General features: G+C 51.8%; 1 protein-coding gene across 1 annotated transcript; it reads right to left on the minus strand.

Moving 5' to 3' along the window:
- Positions 1 to 758: 758 nt before the first annotated feature.
- On the minus strand, positions 759 to 5,388 carry MYCN (MYCN proto-oncogene, bHLH transcription factor). Its single transcript, XM_042930295.1, has 2 exons — positions 4,524 to 5,388; positions 759 to 2,283 (listed from the first exon to the last, which is right to left on the minus strand). The coding sequence occupies exons 1-2, from the start codon at positions 5,314 to 5,316 to the stop codon at positions 1,679 to 1,681; spliced, it is 1,398 nt and encodes a 465-aa protein (XP_042786229.1). The 5' UTR covers positions 5,317 to 5,388; the 3' UTR covers positions 759 to 1,678.
- Positions 5,389 to 16,948: the final 11,560 nt, after the last annotated feature.

A 16,948-nucleotide genomic window follows, 5' to 3' on the forward strand; every position in this document is an offset into this window, starting at 1 on the left:
GAGAGGCTGAATGCCTCTTAAGCAAAGGTATCATCACCTCCCAACAGGGAAACTCAGAAATTCCTTCCTAGCCCAACTGTGCCTCCCTCCAATTCATTAACCTGGCTTGTCCTCCTTCATACCTGTGTGAAGCCAACAGAGCTACACACGCCCCGGTGTCTCTCCAGAAGGAACATGGGCACTTGATCTGGACCATACAACTTCTGCCCCAGGAGTTCCTTGTGCCTCAGATTGAATGTTCCTTCAGGGAAGGAACCAACTTCCTCTTTTATTCTGCCACAATGCCTAACGTACAACCTCAAATCCTAGTGAATTTTGAAGAACACAGTCCTGGGGACAAACTACATGAGCTTATAAAGCCATCCGCCAAAGAAACAAACAGTACCGACATAGCCAAGTTTCACAATCCTGCGTGTGTTAATTATACTTCTCGCTCTAAACGGTTGAACAAGTCTGGTGTCCCCCCTTAATTCTCCGAAACATAAATGAAAGTGTTTAGTAAATTATTGAATGCTAGGAGTTATAACACATGGACACAAATGACGTCTCCATTCTGCGTAAACTGGAACAAATGCCTTTACGTCCCTAACCTCAGTTCTCTCTACCCTAAGTGAGGACAGTGGCCCGTCCCCAACTGCACGGATGTAAAAGGACTACCTGTAGAACCCAAGCTCCCTCTACAACGCGTGGACTATTTGTGTTTCAGGGACAGCGCTTAACTAGTGCTATGAAGGGGAAAAAAAAAAAAAAAAGCTGCATCATTTAATTGCTATTTATTTTCATAAACATGAGGTATTTCAAAGTGCTATAAGATGCAGCACTAAATATATACATTTTGAAGAACTTAAACACAGAACTTTGCATTTACCCAGTTCTATGAACCAAACATGAACAAATACATTAACAGGAAGAAACAGGCTAGGAAAAAGGCATATATATATAGTAAATTTCTTTACAAAAGTTTCTTAGTTCAAAAAGTGATAAAGTAATATCTACTCAAAACTTTCACAACTCATTTTCATACGAAAATATAAGTATCAAATTTAGTTATGTATCAGCATCATACTAAAGTATACAGGCCGTGTAAGAATTAGTACAGTACATAACAGAGATTAACAATATATTTGTATACAAAACATGCTCCTCAAACATTGAGGTATTACAGTACTTAGGTATGAACTTCCAGTCTAATACTGGCCGCAAAAGCCACCTCTCATTACCCAGGACGTATACAAAAGGCGGGTGTGTCAATGGTATTTACAGAAATGTTCCCCAGGGGTTATCAAATGGCAAACCCCTTACGTGACCGTCTGCTGGAACTTAAGCACCATTTTAAAAAAGAAGGAATGACTTTCCGTTGTTTGGAAACTTGGAACAAACAAGGTGACTTCAACAGCCCAGAGGCTCCCAACTGTCACGAACTTCGACCGCGGTCTCGGAGGTGACATGGAGGAAAACTGCAAGGGCCACCCAGCATCCCATCATGCGGGCCCTCTCCCGAGGTCCCGGCAGAACCCCACATGTCCTGCTCCCCACCCAGATCCAAACTCGACGGGGAGGGGGACCGATTTGAAAGTAAACCCACATTCTTAATGTCAACACAATGTTTGTTTAAAAAAAAAAAAAAAAAATCAAAATGTGCAAAGTGGCAGAGTGACTGTCCAGTTTCGAGAAACGTTTAGCAAGTCCGAGCGTGTTCAATTTTCTTTAGCAACTGCTGCTGTCTTGCCTGCAACTTCTCCTTCTCCAGCAAAAGCTGATGCTCCTCGGCCTGGAGGGAGTGGACGTACTCGGTGGCTTTTTTCAAAATGACCACCTTGGCGGCCTTCTCGTTCTTCACCAGCTCTGGCACGTGGTCCCTGAGCGTCAGGAAGCTGGACCGCAGGTCATTGCGGCGCTGGCGTTCCAGAATGTTGTGGTTCCGGCGGCGCTCGCTGTCCTCCGAGTCAGAGTTGCGGGGACTCAAGCTCTTAGCCTTCGGGGGGATGACGCTCTTGAGGGGGCGGGGCGATGCTTCGCTCTTGATCTTCTTCTGGGGCGGCACATCCTCGCTCTCCACGTAGGGGGAGGGGGCGGCGTAGTTGTGCTGCTGGTGGATGGGGACGCAGCGCTTGAGAATCAGCTCCCCGGACTGGGCCCTCCCCGGGCCCGGGGCTGCGTTCTTGGGCCGCACGGTGATGGTGAAGGTCGTGACGGCCTTGCTGTTGGAGGAGGACCTTCGCTTCTCCACGGTCACCACGTCAATTTCCTCCTCCTCGTCTTCCTCTTCGTCATCTTCATCATCTAAGAACGAGAGGGGAGTCATTCTCTTGGGGAGACACAGAGGGGCTACCCTGAGGTCCACGTAGAGGCTCTCACGTCAGGCGCCGGCCCAGTGCGCAATCATCGTGGATCCATCCACACGGATGTGGACGGCACTGCACGGTGGGTCTCGAAATTAGATACATCCGGGAGTTCCCCCCTCCCCCACACCGCTGGACTTTTTTTCAGCCTCCACACTCAGACTTTAGCCGGTGGCAGAAATATAAACCTGGGCTTTGGGGTCAGGCAGAATCCTGACTCCCACCGCACACCAGTTGTGGGACCCCGGGCAAGTTACTTAACCTTCCGGAGCCTCTATCTCTTCAGCTTTGAAATGGGGAGAACACCACAGGGTTCTGGAGTTGGACAGGTACTACGTGGAGAACAGAGCCTAGCAGACGGATGCTCCGCAAATGGTAAGCTTTGATCGATCGTCATTATTAGTTTGTCCCAAAGACTCACTCGTATTTCTCTCTCCACGCTTAAGAATTGAGGATCCCCATTTTAGGAGCATCGTCTAGCAACTGACACACAGTTGAGTTTGATTTCAAGTCCTTAAGCTTGAAGGGGCACTTTTACTAACGAAGGCCGAAAAATAACCCGCCTGCCATGAGCCTGAGTTCTGTATCAGTAAGCAGGTGTTCATCTAACAAAGACCAAATCTTAACTACAAAGTCAGAATCCACGGGAACTCTAAACCCCCAAGTGGGGGCGGGGCGCCGCTTCGCAAAGTCCCGGGCAATAACAGCAACAAAAACATGTAGCATCGTGTCTACGCTTCCCCCTCTCTCCTCTTTTACTACCTCACCGGGATCGAAAATTATTGTTTAAAATGCAAGCATGAAAATCAAAACACATCTTCTGCTTGATCTGAAGGGGGCCGGAAAGCTGAACAATTGTGGGATTTGTTCTAAAGCCGAAATGTGAGGCTGTTCCAGTCTGTGGGTCCCTTTAAGCCAATGTTTTGGTTTTCTGCCAAGAAGACAGCTGTTGGAAGGAAGTGCTCCCTCACCGAGAGCTGTCAAGGCACAGACATTAAAGGGACAGACCCGATTCAAACTGGAGGCTTATCACCAAGTTTCCTTCCAGGAGCCTTAGATGAATCCGTCCTCGGCCCTCAAGGAAATTTGGGCTTTTTTATCCACCTGCGTTCTGAAAACACTTGGGTTTTCAAGATCCAAGGGGCCCCCAGCTCCCTGCTGCCGGGACAAGGGCTATTCAAGTGTTTGGACAGAGTTCTTTTCACCTCCAGAGTTCCAGGCAAAGTCTGGGTTTTAACCCAACCCTTCAGTTTAAGGCAGACAGAGGCACACAATGGAACCAATTGGTGGGTGCTCCCAGGGTGTGTACATTCTGGAGGGCCTAAGTGCCTGCCCTCACCTTGAAGGGCACTGGGTCACAAAATAACTCAAGATCTGGCATTCTGGCCAGAGACAAAACTGGACCCGGTGCTCACTGCACGTCATGCAGAGGCAGCCCCTTGAGAATGTACACAACCGTGGCTGTCCTTGCCACCAGCTGCTGAATGGAGGGGGGGAGGCGGTCCCACCCCCCCCCCCCCCCAGCCTTTCAGATCCTTGGCCCGCCAGCCAGCCAGCATATCGCCGCCTGCTGGCCACGGACCAGGAGCAAATAGCCCACCACCCACCGAGGGCGGGGAAGACTACCGAGGCTTGAAAAAAATAAATAAATAAAACTGGTAGTAGCCATCTGTGCAACCTCCCTCTACCTTCCTGCGCCCTACATAGGATTTTTGCACCGCCTTTGTGTCTTCTCCCGGCGCCTGCCCTCCCGACCTGGGAGGCAGTCCCTTTCCACCCTGGTGCTAACAGGTTTCTGCCCAGAAAACGCACCCAGCGCGCCTCTCCACTCCCACCCAGCTTTAGCCACCCAACTTTTCCTAATTTTATCCCTTGGACCGGCCGCCCCGGAGAGGTGGGGGACGGGTGGGGTCCAGTGATAGAGTCAGGCTCCCGCAGAGGGTGGCAGGCACTTCGGTGAAGGTGAGACTTTGGGGAACACCCTCTTGGCAGCTTTCACTCCCCCTCTTCTCCTTATCCTGGGGGGGCTCGGCTTGGAGGAAACCGGCCCTCTGCCACCAGCACTACCTCCAAAATACGCTCCCCCGCCCCCCCAGTCAAACCCCATGGACAGTAACAAAGGGATCGCGACTCCCGCTCCGGGACCCCAGGGAGGCGGCCGGCCCCCGGCACGGTCTTTACCTGAGTCGCTCAGGGTGTCTTCTCCGGAGGTGCTGAGGGCCTTGTGGTCACCGCCACTGGCCGGGCGGCCTCCGGGGCGCGGGGGGACGGCAACCGGGGCTCCGGCCGAGGCTGCGGCACTCGCCCCCGACGCGACCGCGGCGCCCGCCGCCGCCGCCGGGGCACCGGCCGGGGCGGCTGGCGCGGGCTCGCGCTTGTTCACCGGGAAGGGGAAGACGACGGCGGGATCCACGCACTCGGCGGCCGGGTGGGCGAGCTCGGCGGGCAGGGCGGCCCCGGCGCGACCCGCCCCCGCCGCCGCGCAGTGCCCGCGGCCGGCCGGGCTGGTGGCGCCCGCTCCCGGGGCCGGGGCTGCGGGCCCGGCGGCGGGAGGCCCGCGGCCGTGCTGCAGCTTCTCGCTCACGGCGCGCTCCAGCTTTTCGCGGGCCGAGAAGCCGCTCCACATGCAGTCCTGGAGGATGACCGGGTTGGGGGTGAGGCCGCTCAGGCCCCCCAGGCCGAACGCGTCCTCTTCGGCCGGGTTACCCCACAGGTCGGCCTCGGGCAGCAGCATCTCGGTGGCCCAGTTCGGGGGCTCGGGGCTGTGCTCCGGGAAGGCACGGCTGGGCGACAGCGGGGGCGTGGGCAGCAGCTCGAACTTCTTCCAGATGTCCTCCCCCGGGGGCGTCGAGTCGGGGCCGCCGAAGTAGAAGTCATCTTCGTCCGGGTAGAAGCAGGGCTGCAGCGAGTCAAACTCAAGGTCTGGGTTCTTGCAGATCATCCCCGGCATGGTGGACGCGGTGCAGCTCGGCATCGGCTCGCCTCCTGGCCGGCGAATGAGGGCTTCTTTCCGCTCCGCTCCTTTTAGTTAGGGGGGTGCTTCCTTCCCGTGGGGGGCGCGGAGGGCGGGGGCCCGCGCCAATCTCCGACACTGCAACCGACAGACACACCAGGAGAGAGTTGGCAACCGAAGCCTAATGTGGGGGGGGGGGCAGTGGGCGCCCCCTCTCACCCGGCTCGTCAGTCTCCCCTGCAAGCCCCCCACTCCGCCTGGTGCTCCCGAAGGTGGAGGAAGTTCTGGCTCTCGCTCTCTCCCTCCCTCCTTTTGTGTACAAGCTGTCTACGACAGGGGGTGGGAGGGGGCATGCAGATGCGGGGGGTGGTGGTGTGGCTCTGCAACTTTGGAAACTGCCATTTCATTCACACTCGGCAGTGCCTGGGGGAGGGGGCCGCTCAAGGCTGCAGAATCCTAGCTCTCTCCAGCTCCCCGACAACCCAGTTGCACTATGTAGGTCCAGCTGCTCAAAGGAAGCCGGAGGCTCCAACCCAGCTACCGGCCAGATGATCTGGAGTACCCTCAGTCTCTCCTTTGTAAAATTGCAACCTCGGGAGTGCAAAAGGTAGCGGGGGATTTAGGAAACTTTGCAAAGGGAGAACGCCTTTCTCTCGACTGAGACCCAACGACGGGCACCCAACCCCCCCCCCCCCCATTAGAACAGACGCCCCTCAGCAATCCATCCGCTGCAAGCAGAGTCCTGCCAATAGCTTATTTTGAACCTTTCTAACCCCACCCCCACTCTTACAAACCCCCCACAACGTCCTCTTCCTGGGAGAGGGGAGAGCCTGAACCCCAGTTCCCCGGGAATGGTGCAGGGTCCCCGGGAGAGCCGCGTCTCCTCGCGGCTGGAGCAGTCGTGACCCAGATTACCACCGCGGCGGCCTCGCCCTAACCCCCCTCTCTTCTTCCTCCAGGGGCACCCTTTGGAGAACCCCAGCTTCGGGGTCGAGACGCACCCGCTCTCCGTCAGCTCAAACACGGATAAATGTTCTAGAGAAGGGCGAAATTCTTTTCGATGAAGCCATTACACCCCTCCTGGCAAAGGCTGTAAAAAGGATTAGGGCGGGTCTCTTCCACCCGGGGTGCCTTCGGGGCTGGAACTGGCTTTTCAGGGAAAACCCCGAGATGGTTTTGTTTCGGAAGCAGCAACAGTCCCCCGAGGATACTCGAGCGCCCTGTGCGCGAGCCGCGATCCCGTCCGGGGCTTGCCTTCCCGCCGCGCTCGCCACCCGGGGGCCGCCGGGCAGTTTGCAACCCCAGCTCCTTACCTCCCGCCGGCTGCCGGGGATCCAGAGGCGATTCTGCGCGGGGGTCTCCGGGTGGCCTGGGGGTGGTGGTCCTCGGGTGGTTGCAGTCTGTGCGCGCTTGCGCCTGGCTAGCGCTAGCTCGGCTCCAACCCAGTTCCCAGGAGCCCCCCGCATCCACCCAGCGCGTCCAGACAGATGACTGTCACTGGCTGCGCTTTGAAGCTCGGGGGATATTATTAACTGAAAAATCTGACACACCCGGGGGGCGGGGAGAGAAGGGGGCTGCGGCACAGACAAGGGGGAGGGAGAAAGGCAGAGGAAAGCGGCTTTACCCCGCCCTCCTGATTTCCATAAAAATCAGGGGAGGCGCCAAGGCTTTCGCGCCAAAAGCCACTCGCTTTTCTTCTTTGCAGAGAGGAGGCTGCAAAGCTGGGAAAGCCCGGGGTGTGCTCCTCCCTCGCTTTTAGACCCCCGGGCTTGCACCCGGTGCACTCTGCGAACCAGCTGCGCGCCGAGCGGTGCAATGCAGCACCCACCCTGCGGGCCTGGCAGTTGCTTGGCATTAAAATATTTCTTTCCGGAGGGCTCCGGGGGTGTGTACTGGGGGATGGGGGGGCGGGGGTGGGGGAGCCGAGGCTCCGATCCCAGCCCCCGCCCTGACTGCGTTTGTGTTCGGCTGAGCGCGACGGCCAACGTCGAGCAAGGCCTGGCGCTGGGGTTGCTCGTGTAATCTCGAAGGGAGGCTAGACCGAGGGTGCAAAATGGGAGGAGGAGGACGCGCCCATTTAGAAACGAGACCGCAGGATGTTTCTAGTTTTGAATTGAAAGGAGAGGGGCGCCCCCCTTGTTTGAAAATAAATAAATAACTTCAGGCTACGAGGGTGGCGCCGCCGTGGTTTCTTCGGCCGAAGGCGACACCTCGCGGAGACCGAGAAGAAAGCGGAGTTGCTGGGTCTGGTCTTCGGGGCTGGAGTAGGGCCACCCCGCCGCCCCCCCCCCCCCCCCCCCCCGCGGCACTGTCACCAGCCCTCCCCACTGCGCAGGGGGTGGCGGCGCGGGGCGGCTTCCGAGGGAAAAGAGCGTTAAGACCTGCCCCCACGGGCTCCCAAATTAGCTTTTGCAAAGCTAGTATTTTCCCGAATTATGGGGAGGCTGATGAGGTTCACATAGAAGTAGTGGTCCCCACCTCCTGGAGACCAAACCTCCTGGCTCAAAACCCTTGACTGCAAATTGTTGGAGACAAAAAGAAAGGCTGCTGTCGCTACTTGGCTCCTTTGTGCCTCAGTTCCCTCATTTGTGAAATTGGGAGTTGGTAATGGCGCTTAGGTCACAGGGTTGTTTTGAGAAGGAGCGTTATAAAGGAGCTTAGAACAGTGCCCAGCACCTAGTGAGCGTCTGCAGGTACAGGTAGTACCCGATGAGGTTTCCAGGGAAATGGAGACCCCCCCCATCCGGCAGCATTACCGTCTCATCCCACCCCCATGGTCAAATCCTCACTTGATTCTGGTCAAGCTATGCTATCTGCACAGGTGTTTGGGGGAGACGGGGAATCAGAGATCATTGCTGCTACCCCAAAACTCCCCAGGGAAAACCCGGATTCCCCTGGGCAGCCCTCTTCACAACCAAATACCTCATGAGGTGGAATTTTCCCTTGGAAAGCATTCCCTGGGTGGTTTTGGGGTGGGGGAACCTGGCCCCCTGATTGGAGTGGCAAACCTTCTCGGTCTCCCTTTTCCCAAACTGGAAATGCGACTCATTCCGGCCATTCACCCCAGCGTTCAAACTAATCACGGCTGAGGATGCGGGGGTCAGGGGACAGCCCCTAAAATGCACACATATTAGCATTTGTGAAGGCCCTTCCCACCCTTACCCTGGATGCCTACATAATTCTGGGGAGAGAGGCGAATTCCCAGAGTTCTAGGAAGTGGCCCATGAATGAGGATGGGCTGCCCCTTCCAGGCACCTCTATTATTATTATTTCCTTCACGTGTGTAAAACAACTCACCTTTGCAAAAGCTTTTACCACCCCCACTTCTGCTTTTCCCTAACCCCCTAATCTAAACCAAGCCCCCCTGCTGTATTCTCTGCAAGCATTCTGGATTTTCCTCCAGAGCACTTACTGCCATTTGTAATTATATATGCCTGGGAATGTTTGTTTAATGCCCACTTCCCTCGGGGGGCTGCAGGTGGGGGCGACGGGCTGTGCCTCCCTCACTAGACCTGTGAGCTCCTTGAAGGACAGGCCTTGTCGGAGGCAAAGCAAATTACCTGTCTACGGTAATAATACCTGACTACAGTAAGTCCTTGATGATCTGTTCAAAGGCAGAGATCCCAGAATGAGTCCTAAGGTGGCCACCTCTTCCAATATAGTTTCCGTTTATTGACAACAGTAGGAGAGAAAAATGAGTGTCACTCGAGAACTTTCTTCGGGCCCCCAGCAGCCACAGTGCCCAGAAAAAGCACTCAGAATTGCCTGCCCTACCATTTTACCAAAATGAAAGGACACTTAAAATAGGCCAATGTGGCCCCCCTTTACTACGTTTAAAAGTCCTACCTTTGTCCTCTCTCACCAGACGTGTGCCCTTCAGCAGGCCATTTGTCTTTCTCCCTTGACTTAAAAAAGAATGGAAAAAACAAACAAACAAACAAACAAACAGAAAAAGAGGGGACAAGGAGACAAGAGACCCAGCAAATCAGGTATCCTTCCAGGACCTCAATCTCTATCTCCTCCTTTTAATGCAAACCAGTAATTACTGACAAGTCTGAATTTGAAGGTTAACAGAATGATAAAATTCAACAAGTATTTATTGGTGCCTTCATTTGCAAGTGGAAAGATAAAAGACTTTGTCCGCCCAGAAACCTTGCCGCTGCTGCTTCCTAGCCTGCTTGTAGAGCATTTTTCAAATGTTGCGATGCTCTCAGGCTGTGTGGACGCACATTAAATAAAATCTTCAGATGGCCTCGAAGACAGGGTTTGCTTCAGCACACATCTACTCTGTCCCAAGTCAGGGCACAGATGAGTCACAAACCTCACCATGGACTCAGCCAGACACACTTCTAAAGTGGACCGACGGATTGCACAGAGTGATACACAGGATTGGGTTTACAAATAAGGAGATTTTTGAGGGAGGACAATGTTTTGGCCTGTAAATCCCTTCATTAAAAACAAAACAAACCCCACACACATTCACAAGGGTCCAGCCTCGTGACTGGCTAGGAGCTCCGCAATGTCGAGATATTTTTTTCCTGATCACAAGTTAAGGGTCTCCTCTGGGTCCAGCTTCAGGGACCACAGTTTCTCCTAATAACTTCACTGGGTCTCTCCCCGCTCCGAAACAAAAAATTGCGTCATTTTATTGCTGGTTAAATCCTCTTAAATCCCTGACCCTTCATCTGGAATATAGGAAATCCAGATCTCTGCCTTACCCAATCGCAAAACAGAAAGCAAACAAACAACAACAACAACAACAAAACCAAACCAAAGGGGGAAGAAAAACAAACAAACAAACAGACAAGAAAGAAAAGCCTGCATTGAAGATTTAAATAGAAAAAAGACTATAAAAGTATAAGAAGAAAATAAAGATTATTTTCTGAGACAGCCCAGAAACAAGGAGGGAAAAATTGACTATATTTGACTACCAATAAAAATTAAAATTGATAGTTAAAGTGCACCCTGAACGAAGTCAAAAGACTACAGTGTGACAGAAAATACTTGCCTCGTCTATAAGAGAAAAAAGTATATCCCGTGTATTCAAAGAGCTCCTACACATTGAATAGGAAAAACAGCCAGATAGTAGTAGGAGTCCAGGATAAGAGTAGGTAATTCACTGAATAGGAAATGCAAATTGTTCATAAACATATGAAAAGATGCTCAGCTTCACTAGTAGTCAGGGAAATGCAAATGAAATCTCAAGGAGATTAACATTTTTTGGTCTAGCAGATTGGCCCAAGTGTTGGCAAGGCTGAGGAGGGGGTGGGGGCCTCTCCTCCAGGGCTGATGTTCCAGCCCCGAGAGTAAAAGCAATCCCACTCTTCCATCTTATAAGACATAATAAAACAAAAATAGGTACACGAAGTTGCGTGTTGCAGGATTTTTGTCCGGAACAAAAACACTGAAAACAATCTCAATGCCCATCAATAGGGGAATGGTTGAATAATAGGCAGTCGCTAAAAGTAATGCATCAGATCTATAGGTAACGGCTAAGGAAATATCCGTGTGTAGGAAGGAAAATGAGCAAAGTATGGGTCAATGTGCCTGGCAGCTTGAATATTCGGGCACTTAGATGGGTCAACACAAACCCGTAACCGGTTATTGGGCGAAATGTGCAGCACGTTGCGAAGAGTGGTTTATTTTGAAGAATGGAATCAGACAGGTAGAGGGAGAAACTTTCCTCCTACTTTTATGTTTTGTTTTGTATTTAAACCGGTGGGATGAAGAGCCAGTTTAATTTTTTGTTTTTGTTTTTGTTTTTTCAAAAAAAAAATTTTTGTTACTCCCAGGACAGCTAATCATGAAGCTAATCATTTTGGGGGGGCGGGGTGTGGGAGTAAAGGATCCTCTCCTGAAGCCTAAAGTCGGTCCCAAAATTCTCTTTTGTTTCCCAGGCTTGCTGGCAGTCTTTCAGACCAAACTGGTACCACGCTGAGTCCACCGAGAGGGGGTTCAAGGAGACCAAGAGGAGACAAAATGGGCAGTGTCTTAATTAGGACTAAACTCAAACAAGCCAAAGCCATTTAAAGTACACGATGTTGCATGTGCCCAAGGCAAGACAGATTTTTTTTTTTTTTTTTTTTTTACTTCTGAGGCTGGAGGAAAGTTGGAGATCCAGCAATGAGAGGGTTTTGGGGTGGAGAGTGTTATTGGCATAATTGTGTTTAAAACAAGAATGATCCTCATTGAATGCCAGTAATTGAATGACAGATTTAGAAAATGAGAAGTATCCAACAGGCCCTGCGCTCCCCTCACAGACTGTCACTCTCCCTGGTTTTGAGGCAGCTCAGACAGCCCCCTCCCCCGGGAAGCCTTTTCTCAGGCTTCGTATATTACAGAGCCTTGGGGAAAGAGCAAAACCGGGGTGCATGAAAATGCTCCGCGAGCTGCAAAGAACTTTGTGGAAGGAAGGTGCTATTGCTGCTGTACAACTGAAATCCCCATTTACCTGTTTTCTCCATGTAAAAAGGCAAGACAGGAATGCTGTCTGGGAGGCAGGTAGGTTGCTCAGGGCCAGGCACCTTGGGGATGGGTGAGGCCCGTAGGCTGGCACTCTGGAAACTCAAGGGCTTGCGCGGAGGGGAACCCGGTCTTCCCAGGAGCCTGGGAGGGCTGCAGGGAATCCTGACTGCACAGCCCCTCTGCGCATCCATTTGGCATTGCCCCTCAGATGGAGCAGACTTTCACACCCCGGTCGTCTTTCTCTGGAATTACTTTCCAGTCTCCGGGACTTCATTTGGGTGTGTCCACCATCCACTACGTTTTTCAGACCTCCTCTTCAAGTGATTACATAATAAATGGTTGATTTGCCCACTGATTCTTGCTAATTTCAATTTCCTTCAATGCTGATGACACTCTCTATAGCTCCAAGGACCACCCAGGTCCACCTTAATATCTGCCCCGGGGGAGGGGGGGCCCTTTCGGTTTCCTTGTGTGTAAATAGTGATCGGCGATAAGCCCCTATCAGTCCATTTCCAGAAACTGCTGCCTCTGGCCTAGAAAGTCTTTCTTTTCTGCTTCAAATCCTCTTCTCAAAGATCAGCTGGAGACTCCAGAAAGGAATGCTGATCTTTCCCCAATCCTGCCTTTCCCCTGCAAGTCTCCGCCGACTGCATACAGCCTGCCGCCAGCTTGCATAATCCACTTGCTTTCTTTATCGGGGGTCCTGTTATGTGTAACTCCCCTCACGAGGGTAACAGTCCTTGAGTGGAAGAAGCCTTGCCCACATTATCCCGGCACCTTGCATAGTATCTGCTGGCTGCCTTGAATGGTGGAAAGCACCGAGCTCTGAAGCCAGACAGGCCAGCGAGCTCTGCCGGATCAGGTAACCGAGACAGCCACTCTGAGCCTTAATGTCTTCATCTTTATATTGGCCTTTCATGGGGCGCCTGGGTGGCTCAGTCGGTTGAGCGTCCGACTTCGGCTCAGGTCATGATCTCGCGGTTCGTGAGTTCAAGCCCCGCGCCGGGCTCTGTGCTGACAGCTCAGAGCCTGAAGCCTGCTTCAGATTCTGTGTCTCCCTCTCTCTCTCTCTGACCCTCCCCCGTTCATGCTCTGTCTCTCTCTGTCTCAAAAATAAATAAACGTTAAAAAAAAATTAAAAAAAAATAAATTGGCCTTTCATGAGGATTAAGCGGGGTAGCATCCATATTCTTGCCCCAGTCTGCATGCGAGAGTTTGGTTAGCCCTACATCAACAGAGCGCAGCACTTGGGTTCCCAGTTGAGCTGCTCCTCTCACGTACTGGGACTAGTTACTGATCCTTTCTCCAACCAGAACGACCCCCCGGGTGGGTCCCCCTCTCTCTCCTTAGCTTGTCCTTGACCTAAGTGACTTTGCACTTGGAAGAAAGTACTGCAAAGCCAAGGTAGCCAGGTAGCCTAAGGTAGTAATGGAGCACAAGACCACAGGAAATGAGTGGTTCAAGTCTAGAGTTGTGAATTGTTTGCTGAAGAATCTTACATTGGCCATTCAGCATCTCTTGGCTTCCCTTTCCGGGTTCATTAGATGGGAATAATGAGTCCCATTCCTGCTCTTCCTTAAGGGAGAGATGATCTCCATAGAGCAGTGGGTTGAGATTCCGAAATTAAGTTTAACATCCTGATACCGTATTGATTCTATAACTTAGGCAAGTCTCCTTTCAGCGGCCTAGTTTTCTAACCCACTAATAGGGGTAATAATACCCTTTTTATTGCAACAGAGCAGATGTGAGATCCCCAATCAAACTAAGACCAAGTAGGCTACCTTGCATTGTATTATGAACTCCAAGGAACTGTGGGGGTGAAAAGCTTTATTTTAACATAGCAAGTGCTTGAAAAGTGGTAAAATCTCTACCCAGGAGCAGTGTGGGATTCTGTGTGAAGTTACTAAGACAGGGCTGTTGGGGATGGACGCTAGAATCATCTTACAATATTTATGATGGTCATATTTCCTGGTAAGTGGCATCACATCCAAAAACCTGTCAAAGGGACAGATGGCATTCTTAGCACAAAAGAGGAAACCAATTAGAAGTTAAAATACAGAAAAACGGGAACTTGTAAATGCTAACAAATTGTTTCAGTGTGGAGGACTGTGCTATTTTCCCTGACACTTGCTAAGGAAGGTTTCCGTCTGGTTCGGCAACGCTCACGGGGCACTGGCTGTTAGTGTCTAAAGACATCGCACAAACTCTCTCTTCTAATCCCCTTGATTTCAAACTTTCATACCTAACCCAAGTTGTCAGGCAGATGCCTGACAATTGCACCTTGTCACTTATACAGTGACAGATTGTTTCTTTGCAGCTCGGAAATGAGCACTAAGTGCTAGACTTGAAGAAGCAAATCTCTGAACACTGTACTTACGTTCATTTAGTCTATCAACAAACCTTTATATATGATTTATAACTTCTGCTGTCAAGCCGGTGGGGGTGATAGACAAAGACATAGACAAATTCAGGAAAACTTATTTTGTGCTGTAACATACTGTGTGCACAGAGGAGCGAGCTTTTGCCCCTACCCTGGGGAGGGGAAGATGGCTTCACAAACTGGGGGACATTTAAGCTATGGGATGAAAAACAGGACTTGGCCCGAGGGATAAGTGTGGATGGCAGTTGTATTAATCAGCATGGGTGAGGCTATGCTGCAGTAACAACCCACAAATCTCAGTGCCTTAATATAGCAAAGGCTTATTATTTGTTATAGTTGTTCTCGTTACATATTACAGCATTCTTATTAGACAAGAAGCCACTTATGCAAAAAGAACAGGGCAAAAAAATATATCAAGACCGAAGCTGCAAAACTTCTCGTTGAAACTTCCCACTAGATTAAGATGGCCACCAGTTGGACAATACAGTGTGGGGGGAGAAAACCCAGAAAGCATGGCTGGACCAAAGAGTCTTCACAAACTGAAGGTACCGAACATAGCTGGAGAGAAAGAGGTATCTGGGTAGCTGGATCTGTGTGTCTAGATCTGCGAGGACTCAACTATTCACAGGGAGAAGCCCAGGCCTGTCGCTGAGCCCACACTCCTACTGTTCTTAGGAACTCTCTGTGCCACAGACACAAAATTTGCAATCGACTCAAACACGACGGTGGCACTTATTAGAACTTTTCGATTTTCATGATGCATGGCCGTACTTGCCACAAACAAAGTGCCCGGAAAATATTTGTGGAACGAGTGGACGAATTTCTCTCTCTTCTCCCAAAGCAAGACTGACTGATCTCTGCTACGCATGCATGGAAGGTCAAGGCCAGAGTCCTTGGGAAAAGTGAGGCCACAGACCTGCGGTTTTCAAATTTGGTTGTAGCAGTTGGTTTCGTAGTTTTATTAAAACAATAATAATAAACAACTTTTCCAGGAAGTCCAGTGTTTTTGAAAAATGAGATTGAAGTGGAATGGCTGGGGTGGATTGGGAATCGGGGACCCTGAACCCCAACTTCTCAGCCTCCTTCTGTCTCCCTCTAGAGGTACTTCTGGGCATCTTTAGGATTTTCGAACCCAGACTGAATGCCACTCCTTTAGAGAAATCAAATCACACAAATAACAAAAGCCCAGCACTCTCTCCTGAAACCAGCAGAAGTTTCTGGACGCCATCTTTCTTCCTGTTAAAAGCTGCCGTTGTCTCCACTCTCCTTTGAGGGGTTTGGGGCTGTGGTGCATTTAGTTCCACAACAGAGGAATGTATGCGTTTTCTTTTTTAAAGTTTATTTACTTATTTTGACAGAGAGAAAGCACGTGTGAGTAGGGGAGGGCCAGAGAGAGAGAATCCCAAGCGGGCTCTGTGCCCTCAACACAGAACCCAACGCAGGGCTTGATCTCAGGAACCAGGAGATCATGACTTGAATGGAAATCAAGAGACAGACACATAACCGACTGAGCCACCCAGGTGCCCCGACGTGGACTTTTTCATGAGGAGATCACTGAGAGAAGCCACTGGCTATGACATCCTCACAATGGCATGCCTGCAGGTTCAGGACCACCTCCAGAGGACAGATTAGCTAAGCGAGGTCCCCAGTGCCTCCTGAGGTCAGGAGTCCTGGTAGCTGTCACCTTTTCTGCAGAGTTTGCTTCGGGTCCCAAGGAAGACCGTCTTTCTCTCCACGTGATACTCATTTCTCACAGTCCGGGCTGCAGGGAAGGGAAGGTGATTGCCAATCGACTCCCCACCCTGGCCCACCGTATTAGCTGACCACAGTGTCTGCCCCTTCTGTGGGCGGTCTTCCAGTCCCTGCTCCCGGCACTGCCAAGGTCAGCCACACCCGCAGGGCCAAGGACTGAGCCAAGGACAGCCAGACCCGCAGGGCCCTCATCCTGCTGTCAGAGGGGCAAAGTCTCCTCGTCTCCTACCAGACTTCTGCTCGATGGGCAGAGCTGGACGCCTCAATAAACTTCCCAAACACCGCCATCCATTCCAGATGGGGTGTCTTGTCTCCTTTTCCTCATTCTGCTCCGTTAAAACCCCGGGTCAGCCTGAGATGATGCCACTCCACTCACCCCTGAAACCACGTGGATGAGTGCCGAGATTTTCATTCTGTAAGCTTAGGGGGCAAGTGAGGTCCCCTGCCCTTCTCTGCACTCACGGAGGCCCCGGCGGCCCCAGCGTCAGGCCGGGGAATAGTCCTCGGGCTCCAGCCACTCTCCAGGCAGCTGGGGCGACGGCATCCCCCACACAGGGATGGAGGTGGGGGTACATGGGCCCAGGTTGGGACAGAAGCCCAGTCGCCAGCCCAGTGCAGGTTCCACTGTCCCACATTTGGTGACGTCTCATAATGGGGCTGGCACCTCGGAGGTGCTCACCAAACCCTGGACCACTTACCGCTGTGTTTGGATCAAAAGGAGTCCCAGCCCCCAGCCTGATGTCCTAGATCCGCATTTCTTTCAAAATGAGGGAGTAGCTTCAGGTCAGCACAGCACATAAGGTCAGATGCCCAGGGGGCACTTGGCATTTTTTTTTAATGGTCTTCCTGCTGATGAGGGCTTTGAGGGGTCAAGTCAAGAAAAATCACGTTTGTTAGACAGACCAACACCCCCTGTCCTCCGCCTTCTCCCAAGGCCTGGTTTCCCAGCGTGGGGCTCCTTGAGCCGCAGTCTTCTCTAGGCTTAAGGTAGGGACAGTGGGTCCCTCTGTCCTTGGAGGGTCGCTATCAGTGCCAACTGTAAGATAAATAACAAAG

The sequence above is a fragment of the Panthera leo genome, chromosome A3, assembly GCF_018350215.1.
Source record: "Panthera leo isolate Ple1 chromosome A3, P.leo_Ple1_pat1.1, whole genome shotgun sequence".
In the NCBI taxonomy this organism is placed as follows: domain Eukaryota; kingdom Metazoa; phylum Chordata; class Mammalia; order Carnivora; family Felidae; genus Panthera; species Panthera leo.

What these genes read in the sequence shown, in the direction of transcription:
- MYCN (XM_042930295.1), bottom strand. Translation starts at nt 5,316, where the DNA reads ATGCCGAGCTGCACCGCGTCCACCATGCCGGGGATGATCTGCAAGAAC. An exon ending in AGACACCCTGAGCGACTCAG is followed by an intron (nt 2,284 to 4,523) that starts GTAAAGACCGTG and finishes TCTCGTTCTTAG; the next exon opens with ATGATGAAGATGACGAAGAG.